The sequence below is a fragment of the Palaemon carinicauda genome, chromosome 11 (assembly GCF_036898095.1).
Source record: "Palaemon carinicauda isolate YSFRI2023 chromosome 11, ASM3689809v2, whole genome shotgun sequence".
Classification (NCBI taxonomy): domain Eukaryota; kingdom Metazoa; phylum Arthropoda; class Malacostraca; order Decapoda; family Palaemonidae; genus Palaemon; species Palaemon carinicauda.
Window position 1 is genome coordinate 130,041,999 of NC_090735.1, and position 18,762 is coordinate 130,060,760.

The following is an 18,762-nucleotide window of genomic DNA, read 5'->3' on the forward strand; positions in this document are numbered from 1 at the left end:
AGAGCATCATTACTTACAATACATTGGTGCAGGGTGCTACAGCAATCTGATCTGAAGAATAAAAGCACAAAAGATGAAGCTACTAGATACTAGAAGTAAGGAAATGCTGTGTGGATAATCATTATTCCTTAGTCTGAACTAAAGGTTGTCTACTAGAAGTTTCTTGAACCTCACCTTGTGGCAGGGTTCACATTTGTGACTAGGGAAAAGAACTGAGCCAAAAAGGTGAACATTGAGTGGAATTAATTTTACACACTATATTTAAACAGATACAAAGAACAACTGAACAGCTTTGTGGCACTACTTTTCCTTTTAACAGAAGCTATTAATTTCCATACAAAGAATAAGAGCAATTCACATTTTTCAGTAAAACAAATAGCCTACAGCCTTGACTAGGTTATGCAACGTAGCAATGTGAGCCACATCCATCATACTGCCTATGCAATGCTGTTTGACTAACCCATTATTGACAATCCAAAGTTTGTCATCTGGGTAAGGAAGAGTAACGGACTTGTGGTTTTTAAGTTACTCTTAACTTAATCCTATTGGGCCCAGAGATCATGGTGATTTAGTTTGTAATAGATTATGGTAAAACTACACAAAACATACTACTGCTTTATTGCCCCAAATTGTGGGCAATGGTTTTGATAATAAAGACCAAGGCCTCTTACAATGATGAAGTTATAGCTCCTGAGAAAGTGTTAATAAGGATTTAATGTATTGCCCATTTGAGAAAGCATAGTTTAATGAATTCTTAGGCATTACACCTTACTTGTAGCCTTGTGATCGGTTAGTCTTTACTTAAAAGTCCTGGAGCACAAAAGGATATTTGTTCTCACCTATATAACAGAGATAAAGAATGATAGTTGAGAAAAGACTTCTCATGAATCCTATCAGTGAAATGGTTCCTTCCTCTGAAAAACAGCAAGGAGAAAGAGCGGGTAGACTTACAAGCTATCTTAAGTATAAATCCAGATGACATGAGCCAAACAACCTTCACAAAATAAGAGTAATTCCTAAGTATAGCCGCAATTACGTTTGTTTCAGTGAAAACATATAACAAAGGTTCCTCTCTGAAATTCACTACTGCTGTAAGTGAGGCCTACCAGCAGAGTTACAGATGGCTGGATTAGGGTTGAAACAACTCTGCCTTCACCACAAATCTCATTCAATATACAGTAGAATAAGTACACTTAATCAAGAAGATTTCCAATCAAAATACTCAAATTGTTTCCTGTAATCTTTAACCCTATAATATTACTTATTTCTATGAACCTCCCTTGATGCCCATACAGCTTGATGAAGGCTTAATCTGCAACATGACTTCAAGTACATATAGATATTATGGACAATACCTAAAGAAATCAACACCTAAAAGGTTTCCCTGTAAGAGAAGCAGCAAATAAAAAAAAAAAAAAAAAAGAGGAAGCCCAATACTGTACTGATGAAGACTAATAATTTCACTCTTAATTGAGAGTATTTTTGACTGACACTACACACACCAAGGTAATATAGCTTAAGAAAACAAGAGGTTTGTTCACTATAAGGACATATACGAGTACTGTACATATCATACATCTTTAAAAGTAAAACAAAGTCATAAATAAGAAGCTTGGTAAAGCACTTCAAGACAAATATATAACATTTGAAAAATCTACAATACAGTATAAATAACGAGATCATCTTAATACAGAAATGCTGTTCTATTTTCACATCTAAAAAAATTCTAAAAAATCTACAAGTTAGATACGATAAAATAGGCAAACTGTATAATTTACCCTTGATAGGTTTAATAAATAAATCACACAGCCTCAATATTGTTAAATCAAGGGACTTTAAACCTCTGTTAAAACACCATGGAATGGCCTTAAGGTAATGGCAGTACATAAGATGTTTACAGCATAATGAACTCCGATTTTCAATTTTAAGAATACTCATGCACAACAAAATTAAGGCACTCAAAAATATCAGGATTATACTTTCAGCATCTCACTGTATGTCTCCCGGTAAAATTCACAACTAATTGCTGTTTTAAATAATATTTTTATTCAACTGGTCATTATCAAGATTTACAACTGGAATCATTCAAAACTCTTCACGCACAAAGGTTAGGCATTCATCTAGGTGCTCATGGATCTTTTCCTCTTTAACTTTTTCCTGGCATGAGGGACAAGAAATAAAACCTTTACCCAAAGAACCAGTTAAGGAGACTTCCTTTTCACCCTGCCAGTCCTGGTAAGCTGATTTTTCAGGAGAATCTTTGAAACCTGATTCATCATCTGAATCTGTACAATACTGTAGATGTAACTGCATCTCATCTTGGAAGACTTTTGACCCACAATTTTTACAGTTGGTGGCTGCAAACATATCATCCCAATAATCTGTACAAGATTTCTTTCTTTCTTTTCTGGAGGCAGGCAATGGTACAGGGATATCATTAGGACCTTTTACATTAAGATCGTTTTCATTATTATCGAAATCTTCCTCAAAGTCTATGTCATTACCAAAGCACTCTCCCAAATGCTGATCATAATCTTTGAAAGGTATTTGAATACTGCAAATGGGACATGTGGTAGTCTTTGAAGAACCTGAAAATGATGATGGGTCTTTCTTTGTGGAAGAGGTTTGTGAACTTAATAACAAAGTCTCTTTAGAATCTAATGAAATAATATTCTTTGAGGAAGAATTTTCTGAAGGTAACAATACATTCTCATCACTTGAACTAGAATGCAGTGCAGTTCGATATCTATTGATATATTTTCCTAACTTTACTTTATCTGGGGTCTTTGACTTATAATCATAATTGAAATCTCTCTCTCTTGCACTTCCTTTGCAGTTATTCTTTAAGTCATAAGTTTTGTCACATGATATAGATTTTTTGTGAGATGGTTCAAAAGCTTTGAGAGATTTACTAGCTAGAGGTTCTACACATTTTTTTGCTTCTCTGTATCTATCCAAATATTTCTTGATCTTAACCTGCTTAGGAGCATGGCTTCGATAATTATAATTAATTTTTCCCTCCACATAGTTTCCAAAAGGAGCGGGATAGCGGTAACGATAACGACCATAAGACTCACTTGATGAAGAAGGATGGCTGTAGCTTGAGCGCTCATCATGTAACTTACTGAGCTGGCTTGCTGTTTCTTTTGATAACATTATGGTTTGCTTAACATTTGAATACTTATCACGAATTCTTTTCAATACATCATTTTCATCAAAAGTTTCTTTTTTAGTTTGATCATTTTTATGGAACAATTTTCTTTTTGTAGAAATTGAATCTTTTCCTTTGAGTGTATCCGTGAGGTCAGAGTTTTTATAATTTTGCTTTGAACCTTTAGGTTTTTTACACTTTTCATTATTTTTATTCTTCTGAATAATCATTTCTGTGTCTTTACCTTTACATGGGGATCCAGGACCTCCAATTTTGTGGAACGTGCCACCACATTCTAATTGGTGCTGTGCCCACCATTTATCACCAGGACCAGGAGGACGTTGTATAGCTCGTCGCAAAATTCCAAAGAACGGACGTTTTTTTACACATGGACCATCACATCTATAAACGTTAACTCGGAACTTGTTAACTTCCTTCTCAAAGTTATGATATATCTGTAAAGAGATGCAATCCGACAATAATACAGAATTTTAATAAAATAATTCTAAGGTACATTTTTCTTATATACAAACCATGGAGCACTGACAATATCACAAATTTTTTAAGCAATTTATATTTTTCCTAGTTATACAAACCGAGTCCTTTAATGAGGGCGATTGATTCAGTGCGAGCTGGAGACAGTCGTTAAAACTTGGTTAACAAGCGGTTATCCAGTTGGTGAAGGATGTGGGCAGGAACCAAGCCCCTTTACAGCAGGAGTAGTTTCACTTTCGACCTTCTGGCTCAGAACTGAGAAGGGTAGTTGAGGAGGGAAATTGGACTAAAGGACTCAGATTTGTATAGATAGGAAAAATACAAATTACTTTGAAAATTTGTGATTTAATCCTATGCAGCATACACTCTCTTGTCCATTAATTAGGAAGACTCACTACTTGGCAGTCCTCTTAAAACCAAACTGTGTGGTTCATTTTCTTGTGAGTCAGATCTGTCTGACCACCTCCTCAAAAGCTTGTATGGAGTAAGACTAACGGCCTAGAGGACAAGATTGCTTAAAGGCCCTCATGAGCATAGACAACTCGCACAAAGTGGAGAAGTCTATACCCTTCAGTCAACAGACCATGCTCCATGCTGAGGGGTAGCCTTTGTTAACTGCAACTGAGAGGCGATTCTCTTCGTGAAGGAAGACGAAAATATCCGCAATCTGCGCTAGAGTTGCTACAACCATAGAAACATCACTTCTACAACACTAATTGCAAACGATGGCCCACTTTCCCTGGTAGATGGCTGCAGAGGACCATTGCAGATATCCAGATGTCTGTGTAGTGCCTTGTAAAAAGCCTTCCGCTTGAAGATCCTGGATAGACTCCAACTTTTAAGATTTGACGAGTTCACAGACTGGTGGTACCTCTGAAGATGCTGCTGACAGAGAAGCATGGGGTACTAGGGTAGTTCTCTTTGGACCGATACTACAAGAGTTAGAAGATCAAGATACCACTTGGCATGGAGCCATCTGGTAGCCAGAAGGGTCATCCTGAGTCCTGGTGTAATCAACACCCTGTTGATTAACAGCTGGATCAGGCCAAGCAGAGGGAAGTCGAGGACGTCCAGGTGATCCTATGGGTGTTGGAAGGCATCTTCAAACACAGCCAAATGGTCTGGAACAGCGAGCTTCTTGTTTTGCCAGATGGCAAAGAGGTCGATCCCCAGAGAGCCCCACAAGGTAAGAACCCTCTACATTAAATGAGGATGTAGGGACCTCTCTAAACCTACAACCTATCCCTGGTGACTGAGTGTGCCTGCTCATATATAAGATCTTGCACTAGAAAGTGCCTGGACAAATGAGCTAGGTATCGAAATGAACCCCGTGTTGGGTACATTCCCGTACGTACTATTTCTCCTGGTGTGTAGTGTATTCTTGGGAAGTACCATCCTCGTGTAAGTGGGAAGAGATCACTCGGAGACACACAAGTCCAGCTGATTGATCATTTTTCAGCAACTTCATCATCTTTGGGAGATTAGTAGTAGTGTTCGGTCATAAGCACTGCATTTGGTACAACACTGAGAATTGTGTGTGACAACATTTCTTCTGGCTACAAGTGTTGCACGTACCAACGTTTCTTCCCGCTATGGGACAACTCTCAGCACTTACTTCTCTCGGTACAAGACCGAGGACAGGTAAAAGGTGTGTGATCACTCATAATGATTACCAAAATACCTTGCTAGTGATATGCATGTCAGGGTTTCCTGCCACTATGGTAAAACTCTTGACACTCACTCAAGAAAAAAGGTTCCTGGTACCATACAGTCTGTCCCATAAGGAGAGAAATGACAGAAGTCGCGCATATGTGACTCTCATAGATCGGACTTCATAGACTTTTTCAATAATGTCCTCTACTAGTTCTTCTAGAAGTGGCAGTGAAGATCCTCTAAAGATGATGATGCAAAGAAGGAAGAACTGGATGTTTGCCTTCCATAGCATTGTACAGGCTGATGATGACACACCCACTGGGAAAGAAATCACAAGAACTTTATGTACAGACAGCACACTCAGGTGATACATCCTTAGCACCTTTCCAGGAAGGGTAGACACTGAAAATAAGTTTAGCGCACCTTCTCTTCAAACTTGGAAGGATCAAAAGCTCCTTCCTCTGAATAGGGCGATGTACAGTAAAAGGAATGCCAACCTCGTCAGGATTACGTTTTCGTTGTTGTCATAAGGCCACGTCCATAAACAAATAAACTGCTAACAGGAATGCCTTTTAAAAGGAACAAGAATGTGAATATCAGCAGGTTGCACAGAAAACTCTCATACAGCTACAGTTATCAGGAAATAACTGAAAATCTTTTCTTCTAATTAACTATTCCTTGCACATGACAATCTGCCAATACATGTATATAGAAGAAAAGGCAAAAGATTAAAACTACCACATGAGGACAATGGAAGTGCTGTACGCAAGTTCTATCCAATGGCAGAAAACAAAGTTATAAGTTTTAATAGCCGTAACCAGTTTTGCTGAAAGCATACTCCTATTAAAGGATAAAGGTTCATATATACATAGGAACAAAGTCTTATTTCACTGCAAACGGAGAAACAATAAAGAAGAAAATTCCTCAGCTTAGATGATCTTGATGCCTAAAAAACATGGTGTTGGAACATGCTATGATATAAATGGAGAATTAAGTACTTACAACCTGATATCCATTTCTGAAGGCAAAACCCCAGATCATGAAATGAGTTAGGACATCTAAGAACAAGATCATGGTAAATTTATGGTGATGTTCAAGGGCAAAGATGAGTATGCTTGGTGAAACCTAATATTAATGTGAATGGCCAGTAAGGGTAGACATTATAGGGCCATGGCATTGAATAGACTCTTGATATACGTACCTATGATTGATTGATTTAAAATTTTCAGGCATCCTGACATCTAAGGTCATTGACGCCGGTAACATTTAATTTATGCATACAAAAATAAAAAATAAAATAAAATAAAAAATAAGAGTATTCAATTAAAATCATAAAAGTTAAATAGTTTTCAGAAGACCTGCTTCTGAAATAAATCTAAAAAAGGGATTTTGACGAAGGAAAAATCTATTTGTGGGGAGAGACCTGTGACGCCCGGTGAAAAGGGTCCTTCTTTACACTTTTCTAATATAAATCTTCCAAATATACTAGAGAAAGATAAAAGCATGGAATGCAGAGGTTACAACCCTCGCGCGAGCACCTTGTTGGTGTCGTGTATTTAACAAGGGCGTGTGTAAACCACTATTCACAGGCTGTCTTCCATTTAGATAATCCCTTCATCAAAGGGGAGGGCCGTGACAGGTCCTAGAGAATACAGTTGGGCTACCCCACCGACACCTACTACTCGCGCTCTCCAGGTCATCCTTCTGCAAGAACACATGGCTTGGCAAGGAAAGGGTGGGTCCGTACAAAAATAACCGGGAAGGGTTTCACCGGGCGTCACAGGTCTCTCCCCAGAAATAGATTTTTCCTTCGTCAAAATCCCTTTTCTGGGTCGATCTGTGACGGCCGGTGAAAATGTACCAGAGAATGCCTTCCAAGCCCAACAAAGTAATAACATAATGCGGAGAATACAATCACCATGTACGACAATAATATAATATAATAATGTAAGAAACGTCCAATTACCAACTAGCCAAATGACATAGCTAAATAACTAAGACGACAAGGAATCAACTGAGTGTCAAATCGCAAAAGGCATCAAACCTTACATGTCTAAGCATATCTAAACCTTAAAGGAACGGTAACTACAATAACAGTTGAACCATAGGAATTAAACATGGCAAATATCATAGGGCTAACGAACTACCCAGGAGAGTGACAACGTGGTGTGAGTGGCGGGTAGGAGGGAGAAGAGAAGAGATGGAAGAAAGGAAGAAGCAGAGATTAATGGAGAGGGAATAGGCTCCCCGCTGCCATCGTCGGGTATTTAAGGGCCTGTAAAATCTTTAGATAGTGGCGTAAGACAACCATAGGGGATTTCCAACCCGTATATTTTTTGTTTAAAAATCATCAAAGTCTCTGTTCTGGAAGTAATTGATGTAGGTATCTACTGTCCGTATATCATGAGCCTGGGGAAATGATTCCGGATTAGTATGTTTAAAGAAGTAGAGGATTTGTTGCCTGATGCCGTGAATGGAAATAGTACCTCCTTGTTCCCCGATAACCAAGGGGCCAGACGAGCGGGTGGCAGTTCTAGCTAAAAAAGGCCTTGAGAGTAGTGACTGAACACAGAGAAAAGATCCTGGGGAAGAAGAATAATCTTCCGAGGGGAGCACCTATTTTGCGGATCCTCATTTCTTAGCTAGGAAATCATTGTCTGGAGAAAGGAGTTCTTCGGCTGTAGGGAGGAAATATGTTATTTTTATTAGTAAAATAAATTTTTGAATATACTTACCCGATAATCATGTAGCTGTCAACTCCGTTGCCCGACAGAATTCTATGGAGGGATACGCCAGCTATCACAATACTAGAAGGGGGTGTATTTACCAGCGCCACCTGTGGCCAGGTACTCAAGTACTTCTTGTTGACACCTCCTCAATTATTCCTCGGTCCACTGGTTCTCTATGGGGAGGAAGGGAGGGTCGATTAAATCATGATTATCGGGTAAGTATATTCAAAAATTTATTTTACTAATAAAAATAACATTTTTCAATATTAAACTTACCCGATAATCATGTAGCTGATTCACACCCAGGGGGGTGGGTGAAAAACCAGTGTACAAGACTAAAGGATAGCTAAGTATCCCGTATTTCATATAATCAGTTATCCACAATAACAATGAAATAATAAGTACCTGGTAAGGAAGTCGACTTGAACCGTTACTCTGCCTTTAATAAGATCGTCTTCCTTACTGAGCGCAGCGTTCCTCTTGGGAGGCTGAATCAACTCAAAGGTGCTAAAGTATACAGGGCTGCAACCCATACTAAAGGACCTCATCACAACCTTTAACCTCGGCGCTTCTCAAGAAAGAATTGACCACCCGCCAAATCAACAAGGATGTGGAAGGCTTCTTAGCCGACCGTACAACCCATAAAAAGTATTCAAGAGAAAGGTTAAAAGGTTATGGGATTATGGGAATGTAGTGGCTGAGCCCTCGCCTACTACTGCATTCGTTGCTACGAATGGTCCCAGGGTGTAGCAGTACTCGTAAAGAGACTGGACATCTTTGAGATAGAATGATGCGAACACTGACTTGCTTCTCCAATAGGTTGCATCCATAACACTCTGCAGAGAATGGTTCTGTTTGAAGGCCACTGAAGTAGCCACAGCTCCCACTTCATGTGTCCTTACCTTCAGCAAAGCAAGGTCTTCTTCCTTCAGATGAGAATGTGTTTCTCTAATCAGAAGCCTGAATAGTAAGAAACTGAGTTCTTAGAACTTGGAAAAGAAGGTTTCTTGATAGCACACTATAAGGCTTCTGATTGTCCTTGTAAAGGTTAAGACCTTTTTAGATAGTACCTAAGAGCTCTAACTGGGCAAAGTACTCTCTTCAGATCATTCCCCACCAAGTTGGACAGGCTTGGGATCTCGAACGACTTAGGCCAAGGACGTGAAGGAAGCTCGTTTAGCAAAAACCGAGCTGCAAGGAACATGTAGCCGTTTCAGATGTGAAAACAATGATCCTGCTGAAGGCGTGGATCTCACTTACTCTTTTAGCTGTTGTCAAGCACACGAGGAAAAGAGTTTTTAATGTGAGGTCCTAAAAAGAGGCTGATTGGAGAGGTTCAAATCTTGATGACATAAGGAACCTTAGGACCACGTCTAGATTCCAGCCTGGAGTGGACAACCGACGTTCCTTTGAGGTCTCAAAAGACCTAGGGAGGTCCTGTAGATCTTTGTTGGTGGAAAGATCCAAGCCTCTGTGGCGGAAAACCGCTGCCAACATACTTCTGTAACCCTTGATCGTAGGAGCTGAAAGGGATCTTACTTTCCTTAGATATAACAGGAAGTCAGCAATCTGGGTTACAGTGGTACTGGTTGAGGAAACTGCATTGGTCTTGTACCAGCTACGGAAGACTTCCCCTTGAGACTGATAGATTCTGAGAGTGGATGTTCTCCTTGCTTTGGCAATCGCTCTGGCTGCCTCCTTCGAAAAGCCCCTAGCTCTTGAGAGTCTTTCGAAAGTCTGAAGGCAGTCAGACGAAGAGCATGGAGGATTGGGTGTACCTTCTTTACGTGAGGTAGACTTAGAAGGTTCACTCCTAGAGGAAGAGTCCTGGGAATGTCGACCAGCCATTGCAGTACCTCTAAGAACCATTCTCTCGCGGACCAGAGCGGAGCCAACCAACGTCAGCCGTGTCCCTTAGTGAGAGGAGAACTTCTGAAGTACTCTGTTGACAATCTTGAACGGCGGGAATGCATACAGGTCGAGATGGAACCAATCCAGCAGAAAAGCATCCACGTGAACTGCTGCTGGGTCTGGAATCGGAGAACAATACAACAGGAGTCTCTAGGTTATCGAGGTAGTGAACAGATCTATGGTTGGCTGACCCCACAGGGCCCAAAGTCTGTTGCAAACATTCTTGAGAAGGGTCCACTCTGTGGGGATGACCTGACCCTTCCGTCTGAGGTGATCTGCCATGACATTCATACCGCCCTGAATGAACCTCGTTACCAGTTAGCTTTTGATCTAAAGACCAGATGAGTAGGTCCCTTGCGATCTAGAACAACTTCCACGAAAGAGTCCCTCCCTGCTTGAAGATGTAAGCCAGGGCTGTGGTGTTGTCAGAGTCCACCTCCACCACTTTGTTAAGCTGGAGGGACTTGAAGTTTATCAAGGCCAGAATAACCGCCAACAACTTCTTGCAAATGATGTGAAGTGTCCTTTGCTCCTGATTCCATGTTCCCGAGCATTCTTGTCCGTCCAAAGTCGCACCCCAGCCCGTGTCTGATGCGTCCGAGAGGAGACGGCGGTCGTGTTTCTGAACAGCCAAAGGTAGCCTTCCTTGAGAAGAAAGCTGTTCTTACACCACGCGAGAGAAGACCTCCTCTCTTCGGAAATAGGAACTGAGACCGTCTCTAGCGTCATGTCCTTTATCCAGTGAGCAGCTAGATGATACTGAAGGGGGGGGAGGTGGAGTCTCCCTAACACGATGAACAGGGCCAGCGATGAAAGTGTCCCTGTTAGACTCATCCACTACCTGACTGAGCATCGGTTCCTTCTCAGCATGCTCTGGATGCATTCTAGGGCTTGGAAGATCCTTGGGGCCGACGGAAAAGTCCGAAAAGCTCGACTCTGAAGATCCATACCCAAGGAGACAATGGTCTGGGATGGAACAAGCTGAGACTCCTCAAAATTGACCAGGAGGCCCAGTTCCTTGGTCAGATCCATAGTCCATTTGAAAATCTCCAGACAGCGACGACTTGTGGGAGCTCTTAAAAGCCAGTCGTCTGACGGAGCCGGACACAAGATCATGATACTGCTGCACAGTCTGTGAACTGTCAATCATGGGCAAGCGAGGAAGTACAGTGACAACCCGAATCTGTCTAGACTGTCTGGGTCGTACAGACAACTCCTTAACGGGTTGCTGAGGTTGCCGCACTGCGTCACAACAAGTCACTTCTGTTGGTTGTTGAACGTCTTCCCCGTGACACATTGACTTCGTAAACAAAAAATCCTCTAACAAGGACTAAGCTTGGACTGCATGGCATGCAACACAGCTCAAGGTCTATGGGAGCAGGTGTGGTAACAGACGGGATTAGCGACTGAAGTGGAACCATTACCTTCCCTGGAAGCATGTTATGCTTAAAAAAAAGTCCATAAGAGGTTATGCAGCTAAAGGCTCCCTCCAAATGACAGAGTCCTCAAGGAAATATCCGAAGGAGGGAGAAAAGAACTTTCTCATCTACAGGGACCTTATCCTAGAAAAGCTAAGTTCTCTGAGTGAGGGTTCACTGGTGCAAAAGCAGCAGACTAGAAGGCAACGTTATGAAACTGCTTGACAGTCTAGTGAGTTGGCAACAACCCAAGATGTGTGACTGAGAAGCATGCGGTAAGGTATGCAGAGCATGATGTATGCAGAGTATGCTGTATGCAGAGCATGCTGTATGTAGAGCATGTTGTATGCAGAGCATGCTGAATGCAGAGCATGCTGTATGCAGAGCATGTTGTATGCAGAGCATGCTGAATGCAGAGCATGCTGTATGCAGAGCATGTTGTATGCAGAGCATGCTGTATGCAGAGCATGCTGTATGCAGAGCATGTAGTAAGCAGAGCCTGCTGTAAGCAGAGCCTGCTGTAAGGAAAGCAGAGCGTGTGCATGGCGTTTAACATTTCTCAGAAATTCCATGACCAGTGCTAGAGTGCTTTATGTATGCTTGCATGGGGTTTAAAAATCAACATAATGTTTACCTTACATTCATAACTCATGATTCATATTTTTGCCATGGTTTGAAAATGGAGGTAAGGTATGCTGAACAGCAGAGTCAGAACGAGCTGGAACAACAATAGTTGTGGTTTCCTCTTTAAGACTCTGTTGAGGGAACACCTGAGGCTCAGTCTGCAAAGGCTGAATAAAAGACAAGCAGAAGGAAGGCGCATGGGTGGAGGAGGCTGACTCCTAGCATGAGTGGTTGAACCCAAGGGTTGCGCTTGCTGAGCGGTTGGCGGAAGCGGAGTAGCAAGTTCCAGTTCCTGTGGTGTGAGCGGAGCGCGATGAGGAAGAGGCTGCGCAGAACAAGGTAAATGTCTCGCAAGCTGAGGCTCCTGAGGCGCAAGGCTAAGGTGTTGTGGTGCTTGCCTTGTGGAGGGTTGAGCTCGCTGCAGCGAGAGCTGAGGAGACTGACTCATGGACGGGAGAGGTTGTTGTACCTCAACCGAGTGTTGCATCACTGGTGGAGCAGCAAGTGGAGGCGGAGGAAGAGAGGTATAATCCTCCTGACCCCATTGTAAAGGTTGCCTTAAGGAAGGCGGAGGCTGAACACCACAGGGAACAGCAAACTCAGCACGTGGCTCAACATCGTACGCCTGGCAGGTGGTACTGCGATCAGGCGGAGCGAGCGTAGGCGGAGGGAGTGTAGGCGGAGGCGGAGGCGGAGGAGCAACACTCTCAGCCCGACACTCACGCATTAAGTCCGAAAGCTGTGCTTGCATGGACTGTAGTAGAGTCCACAACATCATACACCTGGCAGGTGGTACTGCGATCAGGCGGAGCGAGTGTAGGTGGAGGGAGTGTAGGGGGAGGCGGAGGAGCAACACTCTCAGCCCGACACTCACGCATCAAGTCCGAAAGCTGTGCTTGCATGGACTGTAGTAGAGTCCACAACATCGTACGCCTGGCAGGTGGTACTGCGATCAGGCGGAGCGAGCATAGGCGGGGGGAGTGTAGGCGGAGGCGGAGGCGCAACACTCTCAGCCCGACACTCACGCAACAAGACCGAAAGTTGTGACTGCATGGACTGCAGTAGAGTCAACTTGGGGTCGGCAGACACTAAGGTCTGCTGAGGTAAAGCCTTAACAGCAGAGATCTGTTGCGGCAGAACCTTACTCCTCTTAGGCGGAGTGTATTCAACTGATGACTGAGGAGAGTCAGAGCTAACCCAATGACTGCATCCGGGTTGTTGAACTTTAACTTCGTACGTCTGGCATAGGTCTGGACTTTACGTTTAAGAGGTCTTGAGACCTGAGACCAGCGTTACTCTGCCTTTATTTTCTCCCCTAAATCTCTTCTGCAGACGAGCAAAATAAGGGCTCAATCGTCTGCGGGTGGGAGTGACGGTCTCGGTAAGACACGCCCACAACCACCGAGGATACTTCTGTGCGCCGATCAAGGCCTGCTGAACCCTTATGCCCTTCGACATTGCTTCTCCCCTGGGCTTGGGAGCTTGCAAGAGGTCCCGGACTGGGAGGACGACTGGCGCGCACAAAAGTACCCTCACGCACAACACTGACATACTTTGCGCTAATCACTTATCACTTTGATTTCTGTTTGCACTTATTTCACTGAACTCGAAACTTTAAGTGGTTTGTACCTGAAACACGCAATTCTATCCTTTCTCAAAAGTTAGTAATTGCGAAAACAGAATTGCAATGTAACAGAAAAATCTAATGAAAGATAATTCAGTGGCTGGAAAGAGACTAAACACTAGATCACTCTAGAAACGTTTAGTTTCTTCCCCTAAAGAGACTAGGGAGAAGAGCAAAAACGATAACGACGTTACTCGTACGCCTGGCAGGCTTGAATGAAACGTTTATCCTCTTTCTCCCTCCGTCTCTATCTCTCTCTCTCTCTCTCTTGACTTAGAACCTGAGAGAAGAGCCCAATCATATATATCGTTAAAACATATTATTGTTAAAGGAAAAAACAGAAAAGTTCCTTTATTAGGATCAAAACCATTAAGTTAAGAAAGAATGAACAAAACGCTAGACACGGTTACTCTTACTGCAACGTGAAACCGTGAACATTCTTTCTCTATCGTAACGATAGAGTGCAAGTTGAACGTTCTGAACGTCAACAACTGCAGAGACAAAACAAAACGTTAGTTCAACTTTGAAAACAGTACGAGACTATCAAAGAAATTCTTTCAAACTCTGTGGCGGAAATAGCATAATATGTTAACAGGTAAAACCGAAATGACGGGCTCAATGTTAATTAACTTCGGTACCAAGAAAAGACCGCCTACTATTAGGAAGGTCGAATATAAACAAATATAAAAATTAATTTTAATAAGTTTATAATAAAAGGAAGTTAATCGAAGAGGCCTATAAGAGGCGGAGAGATATAAAATAAATCTATAACTTTTGTTAAGCAAAATTAAGAAAGAGAGTCTATACTCTCTTAGACACCAACACTTCCGTCTAAGGGAAGGGTCGGCCATTGAAAGGTGAACGAGAGTTCATACTCTCTTCGTCACCATAATTAATCAAATTAATTCCAAAAGCTAACTAAGCTAATATAGAAGTTTCCAGTAAAGCGACAGCCGAAATCAAAGAGAAATACTTCACCAAAGTCGTGAAAATACTCCAAGAACATAAGCGTATCCCAGAACGTCTTGCCGGAAGCACGACAGAGGAATAATTGAGGAGGTGTCAACAAGAAGTACTTGAGTACCTGGCCACAGGTGGCGCTGGTAAATACACCCCCTTCTAGTACTGTATTGTGATAGCTGGCGTATCCCTCCATAGAATTCTGTCGGGCAACGGAGTTGACAGCTACATGATTATCGGGTAAGTTTAATATTGAAAACTATGTTTTCCGGGTTCGTGAGAGAGCTGCTAGTTCTGATATTCCATCACCTGAGGCCGAAGCCGTTAGAAATAAAGTCTTCCTAAGAAGAGTGATAAGAGCAGGGTTCATTGTCCGTGTCCGGCGCAAGTTTTGAGGACACCGTTCATAGACCAGAGTCCTTTTGTGGCCAAACCGAAGGTCAAAGCCTAGCACATGTTTTTGGAATAGATGAGAAATAGGAATCAGCTAGGTTAATGTTAAACCCAACAAGGAAGATCTTCTTCAAAGCTTTCTTGATGGTGGTTAAAGTGCTAACTGTTAGGCCTTTGCCAAATAAGAACCTCAAGAAAGAGATGTCTATATTCGGAGACATACGAGTATGGTCTGAACTCTTAGGGAATCTGCTAGTTGTTAACGGCCGAATCATATTGGTGAATTGTCGAGTCCCTTTTGTCTGATTCGATGAAGAGATCGATTTCCGGTTCAATGTTCGCGTCTCTACGAGCTGCAACCTTCCTGTAGTCCACAAAGTCAGAGTTCGGCTACCCTTGAGCAATCTGACACAGTGAGTTTGGATTACTTGAGTCAGTTTGGGGAACGGAATCCGGAAGGGACGGAGTTTCAACTCGAGGAGGAGAGGAAACCAACTGTTCTTGGCCAGTGAGGTGGTACTAAAACCACTGCCCCCCGGAAGGAGCGTAGTTTGTGTAAAAGTCTCATTAGAAGATTCACTGGGGGAAATAGGTAAAACTCCTTCTAATGGTTCCTGAGTATCCACCGGAATGAAATTATGTCTAGAGACCATTCTGACTCCAGTGGTTTCGTCCTGGCTAGTGAGTCTGCTCTCACATTCTGGACTCCCGCAAGGTGAGTTACTGACAGGATCCAGTTCTTTTCTGTTGGCCAGGCGAAGATAGTGACCAGGATCCGATTCAGGTTGGGTGACTTTGGATCCTCCCCTGTTGACGCAGTGTACCACGTCTGTGCTGTCTGACACTACTCTGATGTGGCTCGACCTCGGAGGAGAGAGTCTCTTCAGGGTCAAGAACACTGCCATGACTTCGAGAACATTGATATGGGTCTGTTTCATGGCGGGTGACCAAGACCCCTGAAACATCTGATGTTCGGAGTAATCCCCCCATCCACTTAGAGGCGCGGCTGTATGGAATGTCTCTTGTGGAGGTGGGAATTGTAGAGGAACCGATTTGGAGAGGTTCTTCGGTTCGGACCATGGGCGTAGTCTCATTTTCAAGACAGAGGGGATCTTCGAAACCTTGTCTCTTAAAGGTACTGTAGCTCTCTTTCTCCAAACTCGATTGATGTCTTTGAATTTTTGTTATTGAAGTGAATTGGAGAAGGCCGATGATACTTTCTAAGGTTCTTCTGGACATCCGTTTGTGTTGAGAAAATTCTTGATCTTAGAAGCTATTCCTCTTACCTTTTTGGAAGGGAGAGACAACGTGTGCTTCGAAAGGTGCCACTGAATGTCTAACCATTCTAAGTGGCCTGATGGTTGCAGGCGAGACTTTTGGAGATTGACCCAAAATCACAGGTTGTCGAGAAATCGAAGTACTTCCTTCGTAGCTCTGTTGCCTTCTATGGCCGACTGGGCCCAAATGAGCCAACTGTCCAAATAAGCCATGATCTGTATCTCTTGGTTCCTGAGTTGTTCTAACACTGTCTCTCCCAGTTTCGTGAATATCCTGGGATCAATGTTGAGGCTGAAGAGCCTGTCTTGAACGCAAAGGCTTTCCGCCTAGATAAGAAGAGAAGTTTCGAGCTATAGGCACATGATAACAGTCGTCGGTAAGATCGACAGAGGTGGTGACGGCCCCACGAGGAAGTAAGGTCCGTACCTGAGAGATAGTTATCATCCGGAACTTGCCGCAGAGAATGTAAGAGTTTAGCTTTGACAAGTCCCGGTCCACTCTCCATGCCGACAAGCCTTTCTTCGGAATTGTGAACAGGCGGCCTTGGAACTTCGGTGATCGGTCCCGTTTGATTGCTTTCTTCTTGAGTAACTCTGTGGTGTACTCTTTCAGGATGGGAGTGGATTTCTGGGAGAGGGTCACTGGTGGAGGAGGAGGACCTTGTGGCCATTTCCACCTCAAACCTTTAGAGATTATGCTATGAGCCCACGGACTGAAGGTCCAATGGTCTTGAAAGTGGTAAAGTCTCTCCCCTACCGGGACTACCTCGTTGTGAGGGAGTGAACCTAGGTCCTTTCCTTCCCCGAGCCCCCTTTTTCCTAGGTCCGCCTTGATGGCGGAACTGTCTTCTACTCCTGTATCTTCCTCTCTGGTGTCCACGAAAGGAACCTGAGGGTTCAGAGCTAGGGCTGAATGCAGGCGAGGGCATCCAGACGGGGTTGGGCTGTGTACCTGGGGAACCAGTGAGGTATCCCACCTGATGAGGGGGGATCCGGATGCATAGTCGTCGAATCAGAGGAAGACTGTGATGTCGAGTGGGTAACTGACTATTGATGGCAGTGACCCTGGTTCGTTTTGTAGAGGGCAACTCTCTGCTTCTTCTTGAAGAAAGCTTCCTTTTGGTCTTCGACCTTCTTTCTGGCAGTGAGGCCCCGCCTTTCCTGCAATTTTGGGTTGCTCTCGTATCATCTTGTAGAACCTTGTTCACCTCCTCCTGAGGGAAGAGGGTTTTACCTCATCAGGAGGAAACTATCAGCCTGCTCGATTCCTGTCTGATAGAGGCCTCAGACAGAATGTATTTCCCACAACTAACCCGATCAGACCACCAAAGGTGTAGGTCGAATTGAAAGGGCAGAGATTGGTTCTTCCTGAATATCCGAAAGAAAGTCTCAGTGGGATAAATCGAGGCTAGGGTCTCCCCGAGGTGGGGTCCGGCTCTTTAAGAGCCGGTATGGCCGAACCTTCTTTGTCAGCTTGAATAGTAAGACCTGTCCATTTATCCATAATAGGCAAGGCAACAATGAGAGCAGCTGTAGATATGGCGTATTCCCCATTGTGTGGGGTGAGCTTGGAATTATTATACCCCCCAGACCGACAACATCCTGGTCCAGACAGATCGGGCCTGTCCTTTAGGAAATAATACCGTTACCTTCGGTACCTTGTCTAACCTAACCAAGGCATCCTCTTCCAATCGAACGAATCCGTTGAATGGGAATTCTAGTCCCTGAGAGTAAATTCTAGGTCCTCCAGAGGGCGGACGTCTATGCCATCCAGCGTTATGGTACCATCTATATATGGGACATGTAAGGCAAATTTCTATGTGTTGTTTTTATCGAAGGAGGTTACTTCGATACGCCTGGGGCTGTAGGGGGAGTCATCCGAGTTCCTGAACGGATCCGACTCACCACCATATCTTTGAGCTCCGTCATAGCCCCTTGGCTTTCCCTAGAATGTGTTGCTTTTAGCAGTCACGGTTTTATACAAGGTAACATGAACATCAGGATCCTTTGAGGGTCCTAGGTCGGTGATGCAGGTAATTGCAAAGCTGAAGGCTCAAAACTCATCACCACCTACCTGCCCGTCCATGGGGTCGATGTCCAACCCTAGAGAGGAAAATCCGAGGAGATAGGGTCCTCTAGATGGAGCATTCCTTCCAAACCTTGATACCCAAGGGCGGAGAGCCTCTCTTGCAGGCCGGAGAGATTCATCATCATCCTGAAAGAAGTGAGGGGATTAGTGATGAAGGAGAAGACCGTTCTCCTCAATAAGCAATGCATACATTAATCCGGATCAAATTAAATCATCGCCAAAGGATACCAAAAGGAAACATATTAGAACCAACTTACATTATGGGTCCGGAGTAGCGAGGACAGCTGGTAGCAGAGCGTGCATGACTCCGGGAACCATACCATGTAGGCGGACCTTCTGTAAAAGAAAGGGGACATAAGTCTGGATGTTCCTTGAAACTCTGGTTAGTAATCCTATTCACAGGCTGGGATCAGCCGTATAATTCTAACTAATAAAAAT

At 43.4% G+C, this 18,762-nt stretch overlaps 1 protein-coding gene across 1 annotated transcript in view; it reads right to left on the minus strand.

The window, feature by feature from the left end:
• Positions 1 to 1,151: 1,151 nt before the first annotated feature.
• LOC137650216 (DNA-dependent metalloprotease SPRTN-like) overlaps positions 1,152 to 18,762 on the minus strand; it is a 108,149-nt gene continuing 90,538 nt past the window's right edge. Inside the window, exon 5 of the mRNA XM_068383444.1 lies at positions 1,152 to 3,606. Within this exon, the coding sequence (XP_068239545.1) occupies positions 2,086 to 3,606 (1,521 nt within the window). The 3' untranslated portion in view covers positions 1,152 to 2,085. The remainder of the gene's footprint in view (positions 3,607 to 18,762) is intronic.